The 24,236-nt window shown below is 44.5% G+C and overlaps 2 protein-coding genes across 2 annotated transcripts in view; one reads left to right on the top strand and one right to left on the bottom strand.

The window, feature by feature from the left end:
- The window catches only part of ERRFI1 (ERBB receptor feedback inhibitor 1), a 13,704-nt gene extending 4,626 nt beyond the window's left edge, over window positions 1-9,078 (bottom strand). Inside the window, exon 1 of the mRNA XM_019461273.2 lies at window positions 8,963-9,078. The gene's annotated coding sequence lies outside the window, so the exon portion shown is untranslated. The remainder of the gene's footprint in view (window positions 1-8,962) is intronic.
- On the top strand, window positions 4,747-24,236 carry LOC109274046 (translation initiation factor IF-2-like). Its single transcript, XM_053899174.1, has 5 exons — window positions 4,747-4,788; window positions 8,429-9,415; window positions 10,994-11,122; window positions 15,742-15,793; window positions 23,771-24,236. The coding sequence occupies exons 1-3, from the start codon at window positions 4,747-4,749 to the stop codon at window positions 10,997-10,999; spliced, it is 1,035 nt and encodes a 344-aa protein (XP_053755149.1). The 3' UTR covers window positions 11,000-11,122; window positions 15,742-15,793; window positions 23,771-24,236.

Genomic DNA, 24,236 nt, shown 5'->3' with positions numbered 1-24,236 from the left:
CTTAAAGGCACATTCTTCACATTCTTGTGTACGAAGTGCCTGGGGATCCGAGTCTTGCCTCGCTGCAAGGCAAGGATTACAGAGGTGAAGCAGGCGCCTTTTCCTCAATCTAGGAGGGCCTCAGTGTGAGGGCCCTCGCCCTTGTCAGATGGCCAGTGTCTGCGGTCCCCCAGGCCCCACACCCTCTTTCTAGAAGGGTTCGTTAGCATCCGTCTCCGCTTTCCTCAGATATTCATGTTTGCTTATAGCCAGTCGAGACTTTTTTCTTGTAGACACTAGGACGCAATGTGTCAACTCTCTGTGCAACGCTGATCCCTTCTGGGACGTGCACAGCCACCTGGCGAGGCTTTCCCCTTCTCTCACCAGGCATGTGTGCGCCCCCCGAGAGCCGGGTGGTGTGCCGAGGACCCGGGGTGACTCAGATGAGCGGCACGTCCGCGGTGGAGGGCGGAGGGGGTACGCGGGCCATTTTGTTGTTGTTGTATGGACAAATCTGTCACCCGCTAGACTGCAAGTCCAGGAAAGAGGCTGGGTCCCGACCATCACTACCTGGAACGCCAGAAGTGCTCAAGAGGTGAATGCTCGCTGGACGATGACTACCCGACCCCATCTGATTTTTACCATCGTCAGCATCCAATGTCTACAATGAATAAAGCACAGTCTTTTTTTTTTTTTTTTTTTTTTAGCTACAGAGCTAAAACATAGTCTGCGAGTGTTTACCGTTTGGTTTTCACGCAAAAGGAAATGGAGAGCCAGCAGCAATGTTTCAGGGACAAAGTGCAGATGGGTCCTGGTCACTGGTCCTCACCTTTTTACCCTCCTAAAGCCAGCTGCTTCGATATGTTAGGCAGAGACTTAAATAGGTTTCAAACATTATTTCAAAGAGTCAAGCATCCTTTTTCTGTGATCCGTTGCTCAAAGACACAGGATTAAGAACAGGGGGAAAAAAACCACCACCCGCCATTTAAGAAATCTAAGTTAGTGGCAGGTCGTCTTTTGATTTGTCATTTTTGGTCTTTAGAGGATTGAAATCAAACACGTGTGTTCTTACCTCACCTGGATTAAGGAAATCTACAAAAAAATTTTTTTTGAAAACCCATTTTTAGAAAACACTGCTTGGGGCTCCCTCCAGGCACCTGGCCTGTAGGTATGTGGCGCTCTCCCCCAGCGCCCCGCAAGCTGGGGCAAGACCACGGGGCAAGCATCCAGGGTGATGCAAAAACGAAAGGCCAGATAGGAAGAAGAATATGGTATTTAAGTAGTTTGAAAGCACACGTTTGGAGATCACTCATCCAGATTACAGGAAAATGCTGCGGGGGATTCTGGAGGCCCAGCCCCCACCTGTCTGCAGGCCAGCAAGTGCTCCCGTAATTACTGTGTGTCAGCCTCCTAATGCCATCTAAATCTTAGCTTTCAACAGAATGATTGTGTAACTATCGCCTCTGCTGGAATGGCCTCGGAATTCTAAACTCACATTTCAGTGGCCCCTGAAAATTTCGTATACGTTCTCGAAAGTTATTTTTTATTCATTGTTCCCATCACCGACTTGTTAGCTTTCTTAAGCAAAAAATTTTTTTAGTATAAAAAGAATTGTGTTCACTAAGCCAGCTCACTTCTGACCACAATAGTGTCTTTGTGTATTCATAGAAGGTGACCCTGCCTCCACATTTCAATGGGGAATTGTGAATGGGCCATGTTATGAAACTGTCCGGACTTCCTACTTGCTGCTCGGAGAAGCGAGCTTCGTGTTCTCTTTTGGAAAATAACTTCCAACTGCAGACTCGGGAAGGGGGACGTGCCGTAGGTTTGGGAGCAAGCGTTTCCTGCGTGTTCCTGGGGAAGCCAGCGGAGGCAGGAAGCCACCTCTTCCCCGCCTCCCCCCGAACTCCCCAAGCCTTCCATATGCACTCCTCCTAGGGGAAGATCAGCCACGTCAACGTCAAGTCAAAAAGAAACACCACTGAGCCAGTGTTTCGAATCTTGTTCCAGTGTGACTGTCAAACTAAGTCTACCTGACAATTCATTAGGCAGCAACGGCAGAAACACGCGTACGCGCGCAGATCAGTCTCTAAGTACAAGATGGCATTCTTGCACGAAACACAAAGTAGGAAGGCGAATGTGCACGCAGGCAGCGCGGTGTAGGATGGGACCTAAATGACCTTGGGTGTAAGAACTTTCCTAAAATCCATCAACTAGTCAGTTAAATAGCAATCCCAGATATGAACGACTTTTTCTTATTAACATCGCTTTTTTTAAAAACTTCAAGACAAAATAGAATATCCCCTAAAACCATCTGTTTCCTGCGGCAGCCCTCCCTCTATTTTCTCTCCTCGCAACCCTCGCCCCCCCCCCCCCCCCCCCCCCAGTTTTGATCCACTGCGATGGCTCCAACTCTACCAGACAGCTCCTCCCTCTCCTGAATCTCCACTCCAGCCCTGGCTCAAGCTTCCACTTTGCATTTCCTATTGTCTGGTGATTATCTTTCCACTTGGACGGTCCTCCGGCATCTGCAACTCTACAGACCGAACTCCTGTCCCTTACTTCACACCCCATCCCCCTTCCCAAACCAGTTGGGGGTCTGTGAGGATGGGAGGATCAAGCTTCCACAGGCACCATTCTTAACCTAGTTACAGGTATACATTCAACGACTCCATGCAGCTTCTCAAACCGTCTTCCTTCCGTTCACTGAACCACACTGCCCTGCGTGTGAAAATACCTAACCCAGCCTACACACCAGACCAGATCAATATTCCTGAACTGGAGCTCAAATTCAGATCTTCCACTGCTCAAAAATCTTCAAGGGCTTCTAAATCAAAGCCCTTCAGGTTATGGCCTTTAAAACAAGGCAGACCCTGACCCACCTTTTTCAAACTCCGGCTTCTGTCTTCCCCAAATCTGTCAGAATCCACCTTGTCCTTGGAGGCCATCTGTCACACCACCTTCTCCACTCACCACTTCCCTTCTGAAAAGCCACAGCGGGGTCTCCACTCTTGGGCTGTTTTGTGCCATGCCCTGACTCCTTACCCATCCTCCAAATCTTCTGGGACCCTCCCCCCACCTCCACTCCTGGGTAGGTCCTGGTGTCATTCATTTCTAATAAATATTTACTAAATCGATACTGAGAAAACACTAATCCCGTTTTTAAAAAAGTAATGACAGGACAGATTCACATTTACTGTAAATCAGCAAACTAAGGGATAAACCTCCTGATAATAATGTAACAAGTTCAGGGAAGCAGCAGGCAAGGCATTTGCATTAAATTCATTTCCAAAACCTAAAGTGGACCATTCGCAGACTGGTTTCTGTTACTGTATATTTACTTAAGCAACCAGGGAAGAGCTTTCTGAGAATAACGAATTTCACCTTCTCTTCCACACTCTTCCTTTTTGTACCTACTGTTTTTGTTGCTAAATTGAAGGTCACTTTCCTTAAAGAAAACAAAAAAGGCTACCACCACAGAGCATACATACATGCTTTATTAAGGTGAAATCACATGCCTTTAGCTTGAGGGAAGTCACTTCGAAAACTTTTTTTTTTTTAAACGAGGCTACCTTCAGAGGGTAACCTAGATGTGTTTACCTTGCCACCAGATCTCATTAATAAATCTCAGAAGCAATCCACAAGAGGGGGAGGGGCACATTTTTGTCATACAACTCACCCAGTTCTGCCCAGCGCTTCCTTATTTAAAAGTGTGATGTAATTTCCTTCTCTCAATCTGGTTTGAGAACCTGATTTCTGTTTATTCAGGGTGATAAATGGGTCTTTTCAACCTTATTTAACAACTACCTACACGACTATTTCCTTACCAAGGGAGATAAAAGACAATCCTACTTAGAGCCAAAAATTTGTGAAAAGAAACTGATTTTGGAGCATGACAAATCCCATGATTTCGGATAAGCCAACCAAATAAACCAACATCTGCGTGTTTATCTTCAGTCTGAAAATGCCTAAAATAATCACCTTTCAGAACATTAAAAACGAAACAAAATCCCATGACTTTTATTGTGATCAGTGTCTAAAGCACTAGCACCCAAGCTATTTGACACACTGAACATTTAGTTTAGCCATTTTACAGAACTGTAACTTTTATTAATAATACGAGAAACTTACTGATTCAATATTCATCGAACACATTCGGTGTTTACGACAGTTAGGGTGCTGCGTGATCTGAGTTTACTTACTAGCAAAGGACTCTTCACAATCAAAGGCCCTAACTCGGGCTTTTTCTCAGATTTCCCTTTAACAGACTGTAATTTGGGCGAAGGGAGTGAAGGGGGAGGTTCAGAAATTTCCTTTGTGGTCCCCTGCTGTCACAGAAAGGATAAATGGCCTTCATAGCAAAAGCATAGAGAACTTAATGTCTTTTATATTAAGTTAGTAAATAAAATGTAATTAGAATTCTCCTGCATGAATTCCAGGTAAACGTGCCGGTCTCAGCAGCGATGGAGACGGTTCTACGTGGTGAGAGGAACATTCTGTCCCCTGCAGCTCCAGTCCTCACCTCTCTCCAGCGTGGGAGCACAGAACGACCCACTTGTAGGTGGTAAAAACTGAGGCAACAAGGAAAATAATTTATCTTCAGACTGTTGAAATCAAAGCTAAGTGACCTAATTTCTGGAATAATCCAGAGTATTTTCTAGTTGAGTATTTTAAGAAACGGCAAACTAACAAAAAACCTATTCGTTCCACTGCCATAGTCATCAATAGCCTTTTGATTCACTTAGTGTCCCACACAATCTTCGCGCAATGGCAGAAATGTACGAGAGCGGGGATAGTCTCTTGTCCTTTGTAACTCTTCCTACAGAGTGCCCCGACCAGCAGCAATACACACACACACACACACACACACACACACACACACACACACACAGGATGGGAAAATATTATTCCTTTTAGACACACACATAATAGATTTCCAAATGGAAAAGATACGTGGGTTCTATTCTAATCTTAATGACAATGAGCACAATAGTCTACTGATGGGAAAGGAGTCTTTAAAACTTTAAATTTACTTAACGAGCACTGGAGTCACCCAATGGGTAACTCCAGATTGTTACAATGAACATAAAGCCAGTAAGAATAATAAACTCATCTGACAGGCATTGTTCTGGGTGATTTATATGTATAACTTATTTAATCTTCTCAACAACCGTGTAGGGCGGAGTTACTACCATTACCTTCATTTACAGATGCGGGGCTGGAGGCACTTGGGAGGTGAGTAACTTGCTCCAGGGTCATAGCTGGTGAGCTGTGGGGCTGACAGCTAAGCCAGGCTCTCACCACCACACCGCTGGGCCTCCACGCCCCTCAGGCTCTTCACACTGGGAATAAGGTCTGACCCACTACAAGGCTCACGTTAAGGGTGGCTCAGACCGTCCTGGGGATTTGCTGCCTGGTACTAGTTTTTCTCGGGTAACCCGTGGACTGTGAAATTTCCTATTTTACTTCACCTCCCTCAAATTCTCCTGTGAAAGTTATGAACTGTGGATCTGGCCTATCCCATCCTCTAGAAGGGCGGGTGAAGGTATCACTCTTATATCCTGTGACCACTTCAAGCAGTTCTTTTGAAGCCCTCAATCTTTAATGATACACTGACGCCCCACCATTACATAACCCGTTACAACATGATATCTGGGATCACACGGATCTGTCTTCACCCATAAAAAGGGGATATTACAATATACCCAATGGGCCTCCTTTTAATATACTCTCCCAGCACAGATCCTAGTGATGGCATTATAATCAGGCTCTATTTTCAAGTCTGGAACTTAGTAACAGAATATCTTGTATTTGTAAAGCATGCTACAAATTACAAAGCACTTTCTGATTAGCTCACCTGAGCCCCACAACATCCCTGGAAGAGGAGGCAGGGATGACACTGTCCATTTTGCGGATGAGAAAGTGAAAACATCTTCCTGTTCGCAGAAGGGCCATCAGGGCTCTTCTGCCCTATGACCCAGCACTTCCTGAGATCCTTCCAGGCCTCTCCTCTCCTCTCCAAAGCATCTTCACTTTAGGCAACAACCTCCCTTCTCCTGCCAATGTTCTTGGGAAACTGATGCAGGAATGGCCGAGTGAAATGTACGAGACCTCATCACAAGTCAATCACCAGAGATCAGAACTCCACTCACAGGGTTTCACTCCCAAATTCTTAGGAAGCAAGGATGAATTATTTTCACAAGTCGTTATCAGATGCTTATTCTGGAGTAGATGCTATGCTAGTGAAGGAGAGAGGGCCGCTGCCTGAGGAAGTCTCAACCTAATGAGGAGACAACCAGCAAGCAAGCAATTTCCGATTGTGATAACTTCCAAGGGAGGATCAGGAAGGGAGACCGGATGTACGCAGGCGGTTAGGGCAGACCTCTCTGAGGTGACTTTCTAAACTGAAATTTAAGGATGAAAAAGAGGCAGCCATGCGAGGAGTCAGAAGAGCATTCCAGGCACAGGGAAATGGTATTTTAAGTAATCTCCAGCTGGTCAATTTCATGTTCTGTGGATCCTCAATAAAAGCTCTGGACAATGTCTTCTCATCCTTACCATCCTCCTGCTTCCTCCGTAATGCTGAACCCTGACACTCTGCAGTGGAAAAGGGCTAAAACTCGCACAGCCAGAGGCCCGGGTTTGACAAATACACTCACTTAGGCCTGGAACACTGTTCTTTTAGTAATGCTACCCAACTTGTCAGTACGTGGAATTGGATTGAAGTCTCAACAATGACTCCAAATTGCAGAATCCTTTTCCCTTCTGGAACCTGAAGGCCACACTACCTTTTCCCTACCTTAAAGCAAATTCCTCTGTTCCGCTGGCAACTAACTAACATTCAGAACTCTGAAACTCACCAGTTTTATCCACCTTTCCAAAGTATGCATTTATGCTGTGTGGATAACGCCAGAAAAGCCACAACTGGATCTTGTTTATCTAGTGATCTAGTGAGTTATTCATTAGCTTGTACAAAGCATGGCCAAACACCAGCACCAAAAGATGCGAAAGGAATCCTGATGATGAGGTTCCAATTCAGATTTATTTAGATTAAAAGCAGAGCTGTTTCTCTGGCAGAGGGAGCTGATGACATTCAAATTCCTGGAATTACCCTTGGCACCACCTTCCCCTCCTCTGCTCACCTTTCTAAAGCAACCTGATGGTATGTAGACATTCAGGTCAGTTTCAAGCATGTTAGATTGTACCTGTAATTTAGGCAACTTGCTTTTAAAAGCTACCATTAGTATTAGCTGAAAGGGAGTATTATCTGCTTCAACTTCTGAGAAGCAGCAGTCAGGAGTTGTTTTCACACAAAAACTCAAGTCTACAGTATAATTAAACCTCACGGTAAGAGGGAGCAGGATCTATTGTGAACTGAAAGGAGGAAAAACAATTCACTCAAACAGTAATTTTACCTATCTGTTGAAAATACGAATAATTCAGACATTTCATAATAGCCATAAAGAGATCTGCTTTCCACCCTTATCAGTGACTGGTCCAATCCTGCTGAGCTTTAAGACGTAAAATGTGCTTTCATGCAATTAGTTATCAACCATCAACTATGCGCAAGGCTGCGTGAGATAGAAGCCGTACAAGGAAGAGTTCCTGCCCTGAAGGAGTTTACAGTCTAATATGTTAGGTTATAAATGCCTAGTCCAGGACCTTAGCACCTATCAGCCAGTACCCACGAAACACACAGGTGAAAACAAGCCTGTGTGAAATGAGGAGAATGACAAAAGAGTGTCTGAAGTTCAGGCTAAAACCTGTGTGTATTTCTCTCCAGATCTGCTAATATCTGGAGGAGATGGGAATATGCTATTTGATAACATACTGGTAACCAATCGTAGCACCATTAACAAGAAACCAAATTTTATTCTGTCTCAGCAAAATTTGGTCATTTAGTGAAATGGGTACCCGGCCTCCTCCTGTCTGGTTTGGGCAAAACCTCGCTTAAAACTATAATTATGGTGGGGGGGGGGGGGGGAGGCAAGACTTGGTATGGTGAACTTAGATATTTCAGTATTCTCAGCAAACATACACCCTTTGCGTTCTTACACATTTATAAAAGTTGAAAACCGTGCAGAACACTGTTCTTCAGAAAAAGAAGAAGAAAAGGCATTTTAACCTCACCTTTCTTCACCTCTGACAGTTGCTTAGAAACCAGTCCGGCCCTACCTGTGTTGCAGGTGTACCTCAAGTCACCAACACATCTCTTTTAAAGCTACAGTCTATTCTGACTGCACTTGAGTTTATGACTAACAATCTATTCATATTTTTTATCAGGGAAGAGACTGGTTTCTTTCAAGCAGTGACGAAATCCTAATAAAGACCTAGCAAGCACCAATACAGCACCAATCATGGTTAAGAAGTCATTTAATTTGTACGAGGCTGTGATACACACACACACACACACACACACACACACACGCACGCACGCACGCGCGCGCAGGAACACCCACCGAGCACTCACGTTCCGAACCCAGAACCCTGCACTCCCCGTTCCTTCGGAAGCAGAATTCAGAGCAAAGGACCACGATTCCGAGACAGGCGGAGGGGGGCTCGGAACTACTCCGCGGGGTTCAAGGACCCCGGCCGGGGACGACAGCCACCGTCTCCGAAGAGAGCGAGCAGGGGGACCGCGGGGCCGGCCATCCCCCAGCACAGCGTCCGGGACGCGACGGACTGGCACACGGCGCGCGCAGGGGGAGCGCAGCCCCATTGTGGAAGGAGGACGCCGAGGCCGCCGCTCCCGCAGCCCCGGCCCCCACGCAGCGCCCCCGGGCCGGCCCCTCCCCCCGGCCGGCCGGCCGTCCGTCGGTCCCGGGAGACTCCGCGTCGCGGCGACCCACTCGGCGCCCCGGGGACCCGCCCAGAGTCCGGAGCCGCCCGCAGCCCCGCGCGGGGGCCCGGCGGGGCGGGGGCGTGGGGCGGCACCGCCCTCCCTTCCCCTCCCCTCCCCACCCCCAGCCCGCAGGCCCCTTACCCCCGCGGAGCCGCCGCTGCCCCACGGCGCCCTCCCGCGCATGTCCGTCCCGGCTGGCTCAGCGCCGCGGGCTCAGGGGCCCGGACACCGCGCAGGCGCCTCGCCGCTCTGTGGCCGCCGCTCCCCGCTCGCGCTCCCCGCTCGCACTCGGCCGCCGTCGGCGCGGTAGCCGACGCCGCGTTATATAGCAAGTGGCGGGGCCGTGACGTCGACGCTCGGCGCCCCACCTCCCCCGCGCGGCCAATCGGGGCCGTGCGCCGCTTAAAGGGGCGATGCCGCGGCTCAGGCGCTGGCGCGGGGTCCACCGGCGTCGCGCGGCCCGGCGGGGCCGCCGCCTTTGTCTCCGAGGGGGAAGATTCTGGGCCTCGGAGGCCTCCGCGCCTTTGCTCTGCCCAGTTAGAGCGGCAGCTGCCGAGCCTCCCCCGGAGTCCTGACATCGAACTTTTCTGTGAGGTGTGCGGGCAGCTCGGCCTCGTTCCGCCCGAACCGCAGGCGGCGCCGCGCCTCGAGCGGGGTTTCCCGTCGTTTCCTGCCCCGGGGAGGGTTTGGCGGGTGTTCCCCTGTCCGCGTGGCGGCCGCCGCGGGGTGACCGGGTGGCCGCAGACTCCCGGCCATGGCGAGTGGAGCCTCTGCGAGCAGGAGGCCCGCGCGCACCGTAGGCCTGCGGGCCGAGGCGTGGGAGGGACCGCAAGGGACGGTGTGGACAGAGTGGGGCAGCACGGGACATTGAGATACGGTGTGGGGCGTCGAGGGACAGAGTCGCACACCGTGGGGCAGAGCGGCACAGCGCGGGACAGGGTGGCCACCCTGGTGAGGGCCTTTCATGAGCCCTCCTAACGCGGGTCTGCCCGGCCACCTCTCCTGCGACCACATGTTTGAAAGTCAAGGCCAGGCCCTGGTGGCCGTTGACCCGTGGCTTCCAGGAGGAGCGCCCCCAGCCCCAGCCGGGCCTCGCCTTCGGTCTCCGATCTCGAGTTTACTTATTAGACCCACGCTGCTCTCCGCATCTCCGGGCATCCGGGTAGCCGGCGATGCCCAAGGACAAAACACCAGCAAGCCTGCAGGAGGAGGCTTCTCCCCTGGAAGGTGATGCAACTTAGGCTTATAGTTTAACCGAAAAATAAATAATACAAATGATAACAAACCAAGAGTAACTAAAGTAAGAAAAAAAGCAAACAGACAGAAACCCTCCAGTTTTAACTGGAACAGTCCCCTGAATGGTACTCTCTCTTTAAGTAGAGGCCACAGACCTCCGGCTGACCTCCTTGGTCTTGGAGAGCCCCTTCTTGGTTTCAGCAATTGTGCCCGAGAGTTACACAGTTAGCACTACCTAATTGGGGGAGTTTAACACATAGAATGAGATTCTGACCTCATTATCAGGTTAACTATTAACTTACGCACTCCATGAAACGATTTGCCTTTTCTCCCCTGTTATTCACTTACATTCTTTTAAATTCGATTCAAAGGCCCAGTTTTGAATTCAAGGGCTTCATGCACACACGCGCGCACCCACAAATCTGAAGTATCCCTTTGCCCTCTCTCAGTTGCAAGACAAACCCATGTTTAGCAGAGAGCTCTCCTCTCCTTTCTGATGGGCTTTTTCTGGTCTATGGGGGCTCTGGGGTCATAGGTCCTGAGTCGGGTCAACCAACTTATGCTCTTATTGCCATTGATTTAGTTATTATTTTAGGATGATGGAAATCGGTTACAACTACTCTCTGGCTTTCTTAACCAAATTAGGCTCTTTGCTGTGCGGAAACTCCAGACTGTTCTCCCCCATTTTGGTGTCATTTATGTTTAAGACTTACCCATATGCTGTTATCAGTGTATAAAAAGAACTAGCCTGAGAACTTGCCAGAGAACATCTTTTCAGACCTCATAGTGCAGAGCGTTTACTGAATGGGGACCTAGATGAACTCAAGTTTCATCCGAAAGGAACCCTCGTTACGCTAATTCAAGCCACTACAATACAGTTGTAATTTGTGCTTTGGCCTTATTGGCATGCTTTTCCATTCCCCTATTCATTAACAGCGATAATTGCCAGAGCAACCATCAAACCCACCCCTTCTTTAGAGAAAGAAGATCCACGGGATACTCGCTCTACGGTTGTCAACCGTATGGTGTCCCGTTTTGGTAAGCTGTCAAAAATCATAAAATCACGTGAGTATAATATATGATTAATCCATTCTTTCTTCCGATCTATTTTATTTTTTGAAGTTTATTTATTTTGAGAAAGAGAGAGAGACAGAAAGAAAGCACGGGCGGGGGGGAGGGGCAGAGAGAAGGAGAGACAGAATCCCAAGCAGGCTCCACACCATCAGCCCAGAGCCCGATGTGGGGCTCGAACTCACGCACTGTGAGATCACTACCTGAGCTGAGATCAAGAATCAGACGCTGAACTGACAGAGCCACCCAGGCGCCCCTCTTCTAATCTATGTTAAACGCGCAAAATAAACAGCTATGTCTATTTGTTTGGGGGGAAGACCCAGTTATAGTTGATAGCTTACTGGATTTGGCTTCTAGTTATGTTCATTTAATATAGCTCTCTCGGCTGTGGCTAAATTACATGAGGAGACTCCTACCCCACAAATCTTTTATCTAATAGTCTATTGGTGATCTTTTGTAATAATACTGTCCTGTCAATGATATTGTATTTAGGGAAGAGTTTAAAGGGAAGGTGCTAAGCAGCTTGCAATAATATTAGCATATTGTGTTTATCAGGCGATCATTCACTGATTTTTAACAGATTAGAACACTAGACTAGAGCTTTAGGGGGAAAATACCCTCTTTGTACTGAACCTAACTTGTTTTAAATTGTCTCCAGGAAGAGAGAAGCTGAAAGTCAGACTTTTTTTTTTCCACCTCTCACAGTCCATTTAATTTTGAAGCACTTCCCAAGGAATTTATATTAGCTGATTATTTTTTAATATGAAAAAAACTAAACATAACATCTAAAATGTTAGACTTACATCACATTGACCCAAATTGTCCCTTTGCACTTGGCCATTTCTCAGTGTAAGAAGAAGCTGTCCTTGGAGTGAGAACAAGGGGACGTTCTGGCTCAGAAACCGTAGAATCACAGATACTGCTTTTCTAAAGATTTTGTTCCTTTTTCTCTTGTCTAGCAATACCAATGCTGGACAGGCGCCTTTCAGCCCATCCAAATTTATGTTTGAATGTTATTGAATCCTGCAGAAGATGCATATTTTGGTGTTTTTCTTCTTGATTATAGACGGTTTTGTCTTAACCGTAGAAACAGTTAAATGTTTTAAAGTGAGACACTTTCTGGATTACCCTCTTAGTTCTAGAGCGTTTACTTTTGTCTATTCATGATATAAATGTGACCATGCACTTTCCCTTTTTTACTAATTTATGGCTGAATGTGCAGTAAAACATGACAATGGAAAGATTCCATTTCTTATAGGTCATTTACTAGTATGCCACTTTATGGCTTGGAGACATCTGGGCACAGATATATATCCAATAAACTTTGTGGGTTACTATAAAACATCCATGCTGATAAGAGCCGAGATTCATTCACGAAGAGTCCCACAGCACAGTGGACGTCTCCTCTGAGCTTTCAACTGTAGCAGCCATTTGGAAAATTGCACGGGAAAAGATTTCTTTACAACTTCCATTTTTTCCCTTCTGTAGTTAGGGATACTCCTCCCCCTTCTTAGATTTTACCCTAAAAGAAAAAAAAAAAAAAAAAAGAAAAGTGTATGTGGTATATATTGCAGATATGCAGACCATGAAGAATGAGCAGGCTTTTTTTTTTTAATGTTTATTTTTGGGGTGGTGGGGCAGAGAGAGAGAGAGAGAGGGAGGGAGTCTCAAGTAAGCTCTGCATGTCAGCGCAGAACCCCATGTGGGGCTCGAACTCAAGAACTGTGAGATCATGACCTGTGCCGAAATCAGGAGTCGGATGCTTATCTGACGGAGCCACCCAGGTGCCCCATGAACAGACTGGTTTTAACTGATCATTTTCTTGTTTCAGTGTCAGGGCCATGGCTTAACTGCCTCCATAGCATGTATAGTTGTTTATATTTAAATTGAACCACTTTTCATTTACCTGATTCTCCCTTAACAGACATTTGATGTGATTGGTGATCATTGTATTTCTTGTTCTAGTCCATTTCTGGAACTTATGACTATCAGAAACTTTTCAGTGTCCCGTACGTACGTTAATTGAATATGTGGATGTTTGCAAGACGATGCTTTTCGGGTTTCTTTTGAACATGAACCTGACTTTATCTTCAGATTTTAACATTTCGTTTCCCCCCCAAGCAAATGCTGTATTTCCCATCAGCTGGCCAGTAGGGTGTGCTCTAGTCCCTTGCCAGATAAATAAATAAATTAATAAATAAATTGATTAAAAAGAAATTAATTAAAAATATGAATGTCACCTCTTCACCAAGAGATTACAGAAATATACTTCACTCTTTCGTTGCCACCCACAGAGATGAAGTATTCTGCCCACAGACACAGTGAACCGTTCAGCAAACACAGTACCTGTGGGGAGCAAAACTGTTGCATTGAAAAAAGAAACTTTGGAGAGGTGGACCCCTTTGGAGTTAGTTCTGAAACAACTTGCTATTATTTTACCAAATGGATCCCTTGGTCACAGATAGTTTCTTTTATTCTGTGTAAAATGAGAATAAAAAAATCTGGTGCGGTGATGAGGAACGCAGACCCTGGGGTTTACATCCTGACTGTCTCAGCCGTGACTCAAGTACTTACTTGGCCTTTTGTAAGATGGTGATAATAGCGGTTCCTACTCTGCAGGGTTCCTGGCCAGATAAATGAGATCGTACTTGGGAAGTGCTTAGAACGTGGTCTGGCCCCAGTCAGGGTTCAGTAACAGTAACTGTCCTTTTTTTTTTTTTTTTTAAATCATTGCTATTCTCACTGTTATTGCTGTAAATTCGTTGAGGGATTTTCTGACACCTTTCTTTGCAAGATTCCCAAATTCTCTATCGCTTATTAACATACATGATTTAATTTGTCTGGGAGGTGCTTTCATTTGTTAAATTTCAGGAGCATAAACGATTTCTAAGATAAACTGTCTCACTTTTCCTGTAGTATTTCCACTTAAGAGACTATAAAGCCTTAAGCCAAAGACGAGGGTCTGCCATAGGGAAATATCAAGCACCAGCCATCCTTGGGGAGATACCCGACGGATGGGAGACTCTCAGCCTCTCTGAAGGGAAGATAACAAGCGGCCACAAATCTATGAGCACCTTCTTGTAAACTCATATTCATAAACACCCACAGGCATTTGTCCTTTTAAGAAATAGGTTTAGTTTGTACATAAAGTACCTGCAGAACTTTTAAATACAGGCAACATTACCATTTTCTCTGCAAGGCAAGGGCAAGGAGATATTACCCAGTGACTAGGTACAGTAGCATTGTAAGAAGTCAGTGAATCCCAACACTTCTTGGGGCTCCACCTGTATTGATTCATACATGTATTCATTCATCAATAAATATCTATTGAACTCCTACTATGTGCCAGTCCATACCAGGTTCGGGGTAGTGAGCAAGAGAAACATTCAGAGAACGTTCAGCGGTAGGATTATAGACAAGCATATGGGAAACTTAATTTATATAAAGTGCAAAAAAGTCTTCATAACAAGACTAGATTCTGTCTCCTTAAATCTTTGAGAATCAAAGACTCTTTGAACCAGTATTTTTTTTAAGTTTATTTATTTTGAGAGAGAGAGAAAACAAGGGGGGAGGAGCAGAGAGAGAGGGAGGCAGAAATCGGAAGCGAGCACTGTGCTGACCGCAGAGAGCCCAATGTGGGGCTCAAACTCAGGAACCATGAGACCATAACCTGAGCTGAAGTTGGAGGCACTTAACCAACTGAGGCACCAAGGTGCCCCCGAGCCAGTATTTTCACTAGTGATACATTGAGGAAATAATCATAAACAGAGAAAGCTTTCTGCTCAAAGTTGCTCAAAGCAGTGTTGTTCATAATAGTGAAAACCTGGCCTGTTAGTAGGACAGCTGGCATGTAAAATATCGAATATCTATTCAGCTATTAAAATGATCCTTATGAAGATTTTGTAATTAGGAATAATAACTAATAGTAGCTAACGCTTTTATAGCATTTGCTAGGAACTGGGCTCCGTTCTAGGGCTTTACCTATAAGAGTTAATTAAACGTTCACACAGTCCTGTGAAGTGCATGTTGTTACTATGCCTGGTTTATGAACAAGGTGAAGTAATACGCCCAAGGTTACAAAGCTGGTAACTGTGGGCTTAAACCGAGGCAGTTGCTCTCAACCACTGCAAATTCTTCCATTATAATGCTTGGTGTAAAAAGTAGAATGTGAAATTGAATATGTAGAATATCTATCCTCATGTTATCAGCACCTTTTTACTGCGCTAGACAGAAAAAAATCCAACTCAGGGGCTCCTGGGTGGCTCAGTCGGTTAAGCGTTGGACTTCGGCACAGGTCATGATCTCACGATTTGTGAGTTCAAGCCCCGCATTGGGCTGGGTGCTGACAGCTCAGAGCCTGGAGCCTGCTTCGGATTCTGTTTCCCTCTCTCTCTGCCCCTCCCCCACTCTCTCAGTCTCTCTCTCTCTCAAAAAGAAACATTGACGAAAGAAAGAAAGAAAAATCCAACTCAAATTCATTAAAATAAAAAGGAATTCACTGCTTCAGTTCTGGACAAGTCTTAGTGGCTGCATGCACTGCTTTATTTAGGTGCTCAAATAACGTCACCCACGTCTGGGCTTTCCCTAACTTTTGGCTTTGTCCTGTTTTGTAGTGACTTCATCTTGAGGTTCTTCGGTGGCATGATGGCTGCCCGCAGCTCTGAGGTAAGATGGCTGCCAGCAAACCCTGGGCCATTTAATTTAAAAAAAAAAAAAAAAAAAAAAAGCTTATTTAATGGTTTGAACAAAAACCAAAACCTGGGCCTGCTTCTCACTAGTTCAAATGGAGGGACAGGGAACGAATGCTCTGATTGGCCGAGCCTGGGTGCAAGGCCACCCTTGGGACCATGGGTAGACTTAGCTCCACCTGAAGCACATCAACTAAATGCAGAGAAGGGGTGGTGATCTCCTACAGTCAAATTGGACAACGGACTAGGAGAAGAGGGAAATGGATGTTTTTGGTATACATCAAGTATCCACAACAATTTCATTATCTATAGGATAAGCATTTGACCCCGTAACTTACACCTTGAAGCTTTCTGTTCTTTGACCTTGATGACACTACACTATCATACCTTTCTGGTGTCTCGTCTGAGTCCTCCTTAGTCTTCTAGTCTTCTTTTTCTAGGATGCTTAGCTGTAGGCATCCTCTGGAGCTATTTTTATCTGTTTCTAAGCCATCACATTCAATTCCTAAACTTTTATTATCACGTCTATATGAATTGTGCCCAAATCTAATTATAGCCATATCTTCTTTCCTGACTTTTATTCCATGCTTTCAGTTTGTTTGTTTTTTTTTAAAGGTATTTTCGTTTTTATTTTTTTTTCAAACGTTTATTTCTGAGACAGAGAGAGGGCATGAACAGGGGAGGGTCAGAGAGAGGGAGACACAGAATCTGAAACAGGCTCCAGGCTCTGAGCTGTCAGCACAGAGCCCGACGCGGGGCTCGAACTCACGGACCACGAGATCATGACCTGAGCCGAAGTCGGCCGCCCAACCGACTGAGCTACCCAGGCGCCCCATGCTTTCAGTTTCTTACCAGTACTCCCCCACCCCCCCTTGGATATTTGTTGCAGATTGGCTTCCTTGGGCAACAGGCTTTGGGATGAAGGATAATTTATTAGAGTATACTCTTGGAATCTATTGAAGGGAAGAGGAAGGAGCAGATTTGGGCAGAAAGAGAAGCTGAGCTGTGGTACAGATCCAAGATAGGCCTTAGCTGATCCTATGGAAAGATTTGGAGCTGGATTGGTCCTCTAGAGTTGTCCCAACTTAGGCAAGGGAGCTGGATCTTTATTCCTTCCACCCCCACTGGCCAGTCATTGGATGTGGGTTGCCCTTGGGAAGAAGAGCAATATTGGGCAAAGCCATTTTATTTAGCTGAGACACTCTTTAAAGAGGGTTGACAGGTAAGGACTATTTTCTGGCAGCAATCATAGAAGTATGGGGTCTAATCCCAGAAGTAAGACTTCAGCCCTCCAGGGGGATCTGGGTAGCTCATCATCGTAGCTTCCATTTATTTTATTTATTCTCCCTGGCTGTTGGTCTACTCTCCCTCACTCTATTCTGCTAATATTATTGACATTTTTACTTAGATATTTTGAGGCTATGTTATTAGGTGCATACAAGTTTAGAATTGTTAAACCTGTCTGGTAAATTGAACATTCTGTTAATGTATGATGAGCTTCTACTAGTAATAACTTTTGCTTTAAAGTTTGTTTTGTTTGGTATTGCTATAGTCACACTGGATTTCATTTAGTTTGTATTTTGGTGAATCTTTTTCCAAAATGTTCTTTTTAATCTTTGAGTTTCCTTAATGTTAGCTGTGTCTTATAAAAAGCACAGAGATTTTTTTTTTTTTAATTTGTCTTCTAAGTAGAGAGTTATTTCACTTGGATCTATTGTGATTACTGATATACTTACTGACAATTATAACTTATTTTTATCATGTAAGTTTGTACCTTCTATTTGTCTCACTGTAAGAAGTTTCTTTTTTCTTCTTTCTTGCTTTTTGGGTAGTCATTACATTTTTTTTTTCATCCCATCCCTCAATTCAAAAATTATACTCTCTAGTTCTCCTTTTAAATGGCTATCTAGAAATTGCAAAATGCATACTTAACATAGTAAAGTCTAAAGCTAATATCTTTACCTTTCTGAAAAATACAAGGAATGATTAAGAACATGTTAACTCACATCACTGCCTTCCAATTTTTATTTTCTTATTTGGAATTCTAATCTCTCTTTCTTTAGCACCACTAATTGGAAGTTGTTGTTATTATTATTATTATTATTATTATTTATATAGTCAATATAGTTGGCCCTTGAAAAACACAGTTTTGAAAATATAAGCATGCAGGTTCATGGATTTTTTTGGATGAATACAGTACAGTACTATAAATGTGTTTTCTCTTCCTTATGATTTTCTTAATAGCATTTTCTTTTCTCTAGCTTTCTTTATTGTAAAAATATAGTGGTGCTTGGGCAGCTCAGTCAGTTAAGCATCTGACTCTTGACTTTGGCTCGGGTCATGATCTTGTGGTTGTGAGATGGAACCCCCCATCAAGCTCTGCACTGTCAGCGCTTGGGGTTCTCTCTCTCTCCCTCTCCTTCTGCCCTTCCCCCACTTGTGCTCCCTCTCTCAAAATAAATACATAAACATTAAATGAAAGAATACAGCATATAATGCCTATAACCTACAAGACATTTGTTAATCGACTATTTCCATTATGGGTAAGGCTTCCAGTCAACAGTAGGCTATTGGTAGTTACAGATTATTACAAATTATTACATTTGTTTTACTCTTTTACATTATTTACATTTTTATTTGAACCACTTACAGATAAGTGGCAGACATGAGGCTATGGCATTAAATTTTTTTTTTCACGTTTATTTATTTTTGAGAGAAAGAGAGACAGAGTGTGAGTGGGGAAGGGGCAGAGACAGAGGGAGACATAGAATCCAAAGCAGGCTCCAGGCTCTGATCTCTTAGCACTGAGTCCGACGTGGGGCTCGATCCCACGAACCTTGAGATCATGACCTGAGCCAAAGTTGGATACTTAACTGACTGAGCCACCCAGGTGCTCCAAAGCTATGACGTTTTAAACAAAAGCCATAAATATTTTTAAAATAGACTTTATTTTTTTAGGGCAGTTTTAGATTTATAGGAAAATTGAGAAAGCAGTCCAGAGTTCCCATATACTCAGCACCCAGTTTCTCCCCTGGTTAACATTACTTAGAATTAATGAACCCATAGTGACACATTATAAATATTTTTAAAATTTTTCTAAATTTATTTTTGAGTCAGAGAAAAACAGAGCATGAATGGGGGAGGGTCAGAGAGAGGGAGACCCAGAATCTGAAGCAGGCTCCAGGCTCCGGGCTGTCAGCACAGAGCCCGATGCGGGACTTGAACTCACAGACTGTGAGATCATGACCTGAGCTGAGCTTAACCAACTGAGCCACCCAGGCGCCCCCCATAGTGACACATTATAATCAGCTGAACTCCATTGTTCATTTGGATTTCTTTAGTTTTTACATGATGCCTTTTTTCTTTTCCAGGAGCCCATCCACAGCACCGTATAACATTTAGTTGTTATGTCTCTTTCAGGCTCCTCTTGGCTGTGACAATTTCATACTTTCCTTGTTTTTGATCATCTTGACAGTTCTGAGGAGGACTAGTCAGGTATTTTGTCAAATGTCCCTCTATTGGAATTTATGTAATGTTTTTCTCGTAATGCTTTTGGTTTAAAAGAGGAAGATCATAGAAGTAAAGTGTCTTTTTTATCACATCATATCAAGGGTATGTGCTATTAACGTGATTTGTCACTGTTGATGTTGACGTTGACCTGAGGAATACTGAGCTATTTAAGGCTTCTGTAAACATTATCAGTGGCTTTCAGGTCAGGTCAACTATTCTGAAAAAAATTTGGAAGTTCAATTATTTTTGAATCATCATGAGAATTGTACAATAGCCGGAAAATTCATTGCAATTCATGGAGCTGCCTATGTTGGTGGGAATTCCTAACTGTAACGTTAATTTTTTTTAAATATATTTTTAAAAATGTTTATTTCTTTTGGGGTGCCTGGGTGGCTTGGTCGGTTAGGCGTCCGACTTCGGCTCAGGTCATGATCTCACGGTCCTTGAGTTCGAGCCCCGCGTGGGGCTCTGTGCTGACAGCTCAGAGCCTGGAGCCTGTTTCGGATTCTGTGTCTCCCTCTCTCTCTGACCCTCCCCTGTTCATGCTCTGTCTTTCTCTGTCTCAAAAATAAATAAACGTTAAAAAAATATTAAAAAAAAAATGTTTATTTCTTTTAAGAGAGAGAGAGCATGGGGGAAGGGCAGAGAGAGAGAGAGAGAGAGAGAATCTCAAGCAGGTTCTGTGTTGTGGGTGCAGAACCCCATGCGGGGCTTGATCCTACAAACCATGAGATCATGACCTGAGCCAAAACAAAGAGTCAGATGCTTAACTGACTGAGCCACCCAGGTGCCCCTATACTATAGGGTTAATTTTATACAGTCTGTTTTTGGTGATACTATGAACTAGGAATTAATGTTAGAATGGAATGTCTTAACATCAATTCTCTTTTTTTTTTTTTAATGTTTTTTTTTGAGAGAAGGAGAGAGACAGAGCATGAGTGGGGGAGGGACAGAGAGAGAGAGAGAGAGAGAGGGAGACACAGAATCTGAAGCAGGCTCCAGGCTCCTAGCTGTCAGCACAGAGCCCGATGTGGGGCTCGAACCCACAGACCGCGAGATCATGACCTGAGCCAAAGCTGGACACTCAACTGACTGAGCCACCCAGGCGCCCCTTAAGATCAATTGTTTAAAACATTTAGCGTATTTGAACAGAGATTTTTGCATACATCCATTTGAAGCTAAGAGCATCTGTATCCATCTGTACCCCAGATGTAGCTTTTGATTTTCTAGAATTGTTTTGCAAAGGAACACATCTTATCTAAAAAATGATTTAGCTGTCTTGTTTCCACTATTCTTGTTTCCATTCACTGAATAAACCTTTTGGATGTGTGAGCAATTACATTTCCCACATCCTACATTCGATCATTTCTAGGAGCCAATAAGAGAGTTCAGTGAAGTGAATTTGAATGATTTATTTGTACAGAAAGAATGAATTTCCTCTTAGCTGTACATCCGACACCCACACGATACCTCATCTCTGATGCTGGGAAGGAACATTTTTGGGAGAAATTTGATGCCCAATTAGTGTGTTTTAATTTGGTCAGTGGAATTTCCATCTGGCTCTGATGTGTATTCTGGAGGACAGACTAGCATGTAGTTATACAGCTTATTAGTTTGTGAGATGGGGTCATAGGTACAGAGGACATTTCACCGAAGCAGGATTTTATAGATTCTGAGTCCCCCCCTCTGTTTTTGTTAGCTACGGGATGCATGGGGACAGAGAAAGCACGTGATACTTATTTTGTGGTTAAACACCTTATTATCAACAGCTTAAAATAAGAAAGAACATCGCAAATGTAGACTGCAGATAGAGGTCTTCTCTCCTGAAGAAACGAGACATTTACAGATACAATGATATCTCACAGATGGGTACTTCCTTGCTGTAGAATTATTGGTCACAAAACTTGAGATAAATGTGTTTAGCAAAAATTACAAGTATGCTTTTAAAGTTTTATTGTTCCATATATGTAGAGGCAGGAGGAGGAGGAGGAAAAGGAGAGAGAGAGAGAGAGAGAGAGAATAAACATTCTCATCCCTCGCAACTTCCGTACGTTGGGAGTATGCACACGCTAATACTGAAAAGTCTAAGATAAAACATGCCTGTTTTAAAAGTGAAGTTTTCACAAACAGGGTTTGATTCCTGTTATGCTGAAAAAAACAGGAGATTCCAGATGTAAGGGATCCTGGCCAAAAACCTCTACTTTCTATTTTTTGCAATGTATCTTTTTAGTCCGTTTCAAGGAGGCACATTCTCTGTTTTCTGGCCTTTGCTGTTCCATTTTTACACACGGGAGCACGATCTTAGCTGATGCTGTCCATGTCCCTTCTTCCTCTAAGAATTACACTCCCTTCCTGGGTCCTGTCAGCTCTACAGCTTTGTCACACGGTGGAGTAAGGTCCACGCTTGCTTGTCTCTTAATGTTGTCCCCGTCCTTTCTTTAGGCACCAAATTCGCACGTATTGTTTCGATTTTCTGTCTTTCACTCAAGTGTAGTAATAACAATCTCAAATGGTTGCGGGATGTCAGGTTTGAATGGGAAGGTCTCAGTGCGTTTCTGAGGCCAGTTCTTGGTTTCAGGTGATTAGCAGTTCATTATTTTTCGGAGAGAGAGGTGACTGTGTGTCCATAAAACTGAAATCTTGACTTCTGCTCATGCACAATTCCAACTGTACTGAATCACGACTTCTAAGATACGAGCGAACAAAGCCCCAGGCAAAGAGGTTTACTGTGAAAACATTCAGTCCTTCCAGGAACAGGACCAGTAATTTCTCCATCTGTCTGTAGAGTCTGAACCTCAGGATGTCTGTGAACGTTTTATTGTGTTCCACTGTACCCTCGAGTCTGTTTCCCAGCCCTGGAAAATGCCCATGAGAAAGGGTTGTGCAACGCTAACTGCTAGTCACTTTATATTTCCTGAATATTCCCTATTTAATTCCCTGGTAGCTGGCAATAACATCTAGGATTTAAATTGCTGAAGGGAATTCGGGAAAACCCACATAAATGTCTAAGCTGGGGCTTGGCAGGCTCTGTGTTTTGGTGACATAACAATGCCATAACGAGAGATTTCATCTCCCAGAAGAGGCAAGAAATCCCTACCACCGCCAGACACCCACTGACACTCATCTGAGTCTGACGATCATCGTTTGTTATAAATGGATTGGACATAGTTTTTCATCTGATTCCCGGGCTGCTGGAATAAAAATTTGGCCCTGGAGTTTAAATGCAACGAGATTTCTTTAGAAATGGGCACCTCGAAGGGTTAGGGGACTTTTTAGAAAGACAGAAGAAAATGTAGTACGTTTTCTGTGAGAGTGGGCAACAGCTTCTCCGTGAAGAGCCCACCCCCCTCCCTCCGGATGGAGTCCGAGCTCTGCGGAGGGACAGGCTGGGCCTGACCTATCCACCAAGCCAACCCCAGCAATCAGATGGGTGATGCTGTTCCCAGGCAGACTTTTCTCGCACCCTAGAGGCTAATGGACGTGATTTTTAATTTAAGACAGCCTTTTACAAATTGAGGTATTATATTTACCCTTATCACTGCGAAAATGGTCTGACACGTCTTGAATTGAATTCCATCCTCCATGTTGTTTGATGCTTTATAAGTTTTGATTACTTCAAGGGACCTTTCCTCTTTGTTCATTTTTTGTTATTATTGTGGTTTGGACGTAAGAATATGACTGTGTGCTCTAGAATTTGATGGCTTTTTTAAAAAGTTTATTTATTTTGAGAGAGAGCAGAAGAAGGGCAGAGAGAAAGGGAGAGAGAGGGAATCCCAAGCAGGATCCACACTGTCAGCACAGAGCCCGAAGTGGGGCTCGAACCCACGAACCATGAGATCATGACCTGAGCCAAAATCAAGATTCGGACGCTTAAGCGACTGAGCCACCCAGGCGCCCCTAGAATTTGATGACTTTTTATTGGGGACACTTGTATACTCGCAAAGGAAGTTCATTGTCCCCCTCCTTACTGTTCTCCGTTTATACCTGCTAATTCTGTTGTAGTTACTGAATCATCCGAGCTACTGCTCTGTCTAGTTCTCTCATATTTAATTCTGTCACTTTGATAAATGTTGAGGTCACCAGTTACCATTATATATACTACTGGCTGCATTTCGCCACGTAAGACATTTTTATTATATTTACTGGATCACAAATAGTATGTTGTGTTTTTACCATTTCATGGTCTACCATTACATGGTGATTTCATCTGCCCATGGTTCTTGCTGTGGCCTTGACTTAATCCGACACTGTGGCGGTCCGCTCAGCTCTTCTGAAATTTGTGCAGGTGTCTCAGAATGTAAGCCATCTCGTTCCTTCAAAGGTGGTCATCGGCTCCTGTTCACGTGACTCCTGTGGACAGGAGACTGTTGGGCTTTGCTGAAGGGTGAAGTCTAGTCTCTTTGCTCATCGTGTCGCAATGATATCTCCTCATTTACATCTGTAGCTCTAACTCCAGAAGTTGGACGTCTAGAAGGCATCTGTATTCATTTCCCAAGGCTGCCATCAAATGTACCGTAAGCCGGAAGGCTTAAAACGAGAGAAATCTGTTGTCACGCAGCTTTGGAGGCCTCAAGTCCAGAATCGAGGGCGAGCAGGGCCACGCTCCTTCCGAGATCCTAGGAAGAATCCTTCCTCAAGCGCCCGATGGTGGCATTCCTTGACATCCTCAGTGCTCCTTGATGTGGAGCCACATCTCTCCAATCTCTGCTTCATCTTCAAATGACCTCCTGGCGGAGACGTTAGTCATATTGGACTCTGGGCCCACCTTGATCTCATCGTAAGGAATTACACCTGTAAGACCCTTTCCCCGAATAAGATCACGTTGTAAAGTCCTGGGGGCTGGGACTTTAACATATCTTTTGGGGAAGGGGGACACAAAATTTTAATATAGTTTTCATTTCATTTTTTAA

The sequence above is a fragment of the Panthera pardus genome, unplaced genomic scaffold (genome assembly GCF_024362965.1).
Source record: "Panthera pardus isolate Hobbes unplaced genomic scaffold, ASM2436296v1 HiC_scaffold_11, whole genome shotgun sequence".
Classification (NCBI taxonomy): domain Eukaryota; kingdom Metazoa; phylum Chordata; class Mammalia; order Carnivora; family Felidae; genus Panthera; species Panthera pardus.
Note: the sequence above shows the minus strand (reverse complement) of the source record. Positions and strands in the feature narration are given on the sequence as shown.

What these genes read in the sequence shown, in the direction of transcription:
- LOC109274046 (XM_053899174.1), top strand. Translation starts at nt 4,747, where the DNA reads ATGGCAGAAATGTACGAGAGCGGGGATAGTCTCTTGTCCTTT. An exon ending in GGGATAGTCTCTTGTCCTTT is followed by an intron (nt 4,789 to 8,428) that starts GTAACTCTTCCT and finishes ACGCGCGCGCAG; the next exon opens with GAACACCCACCGAGCACTCA.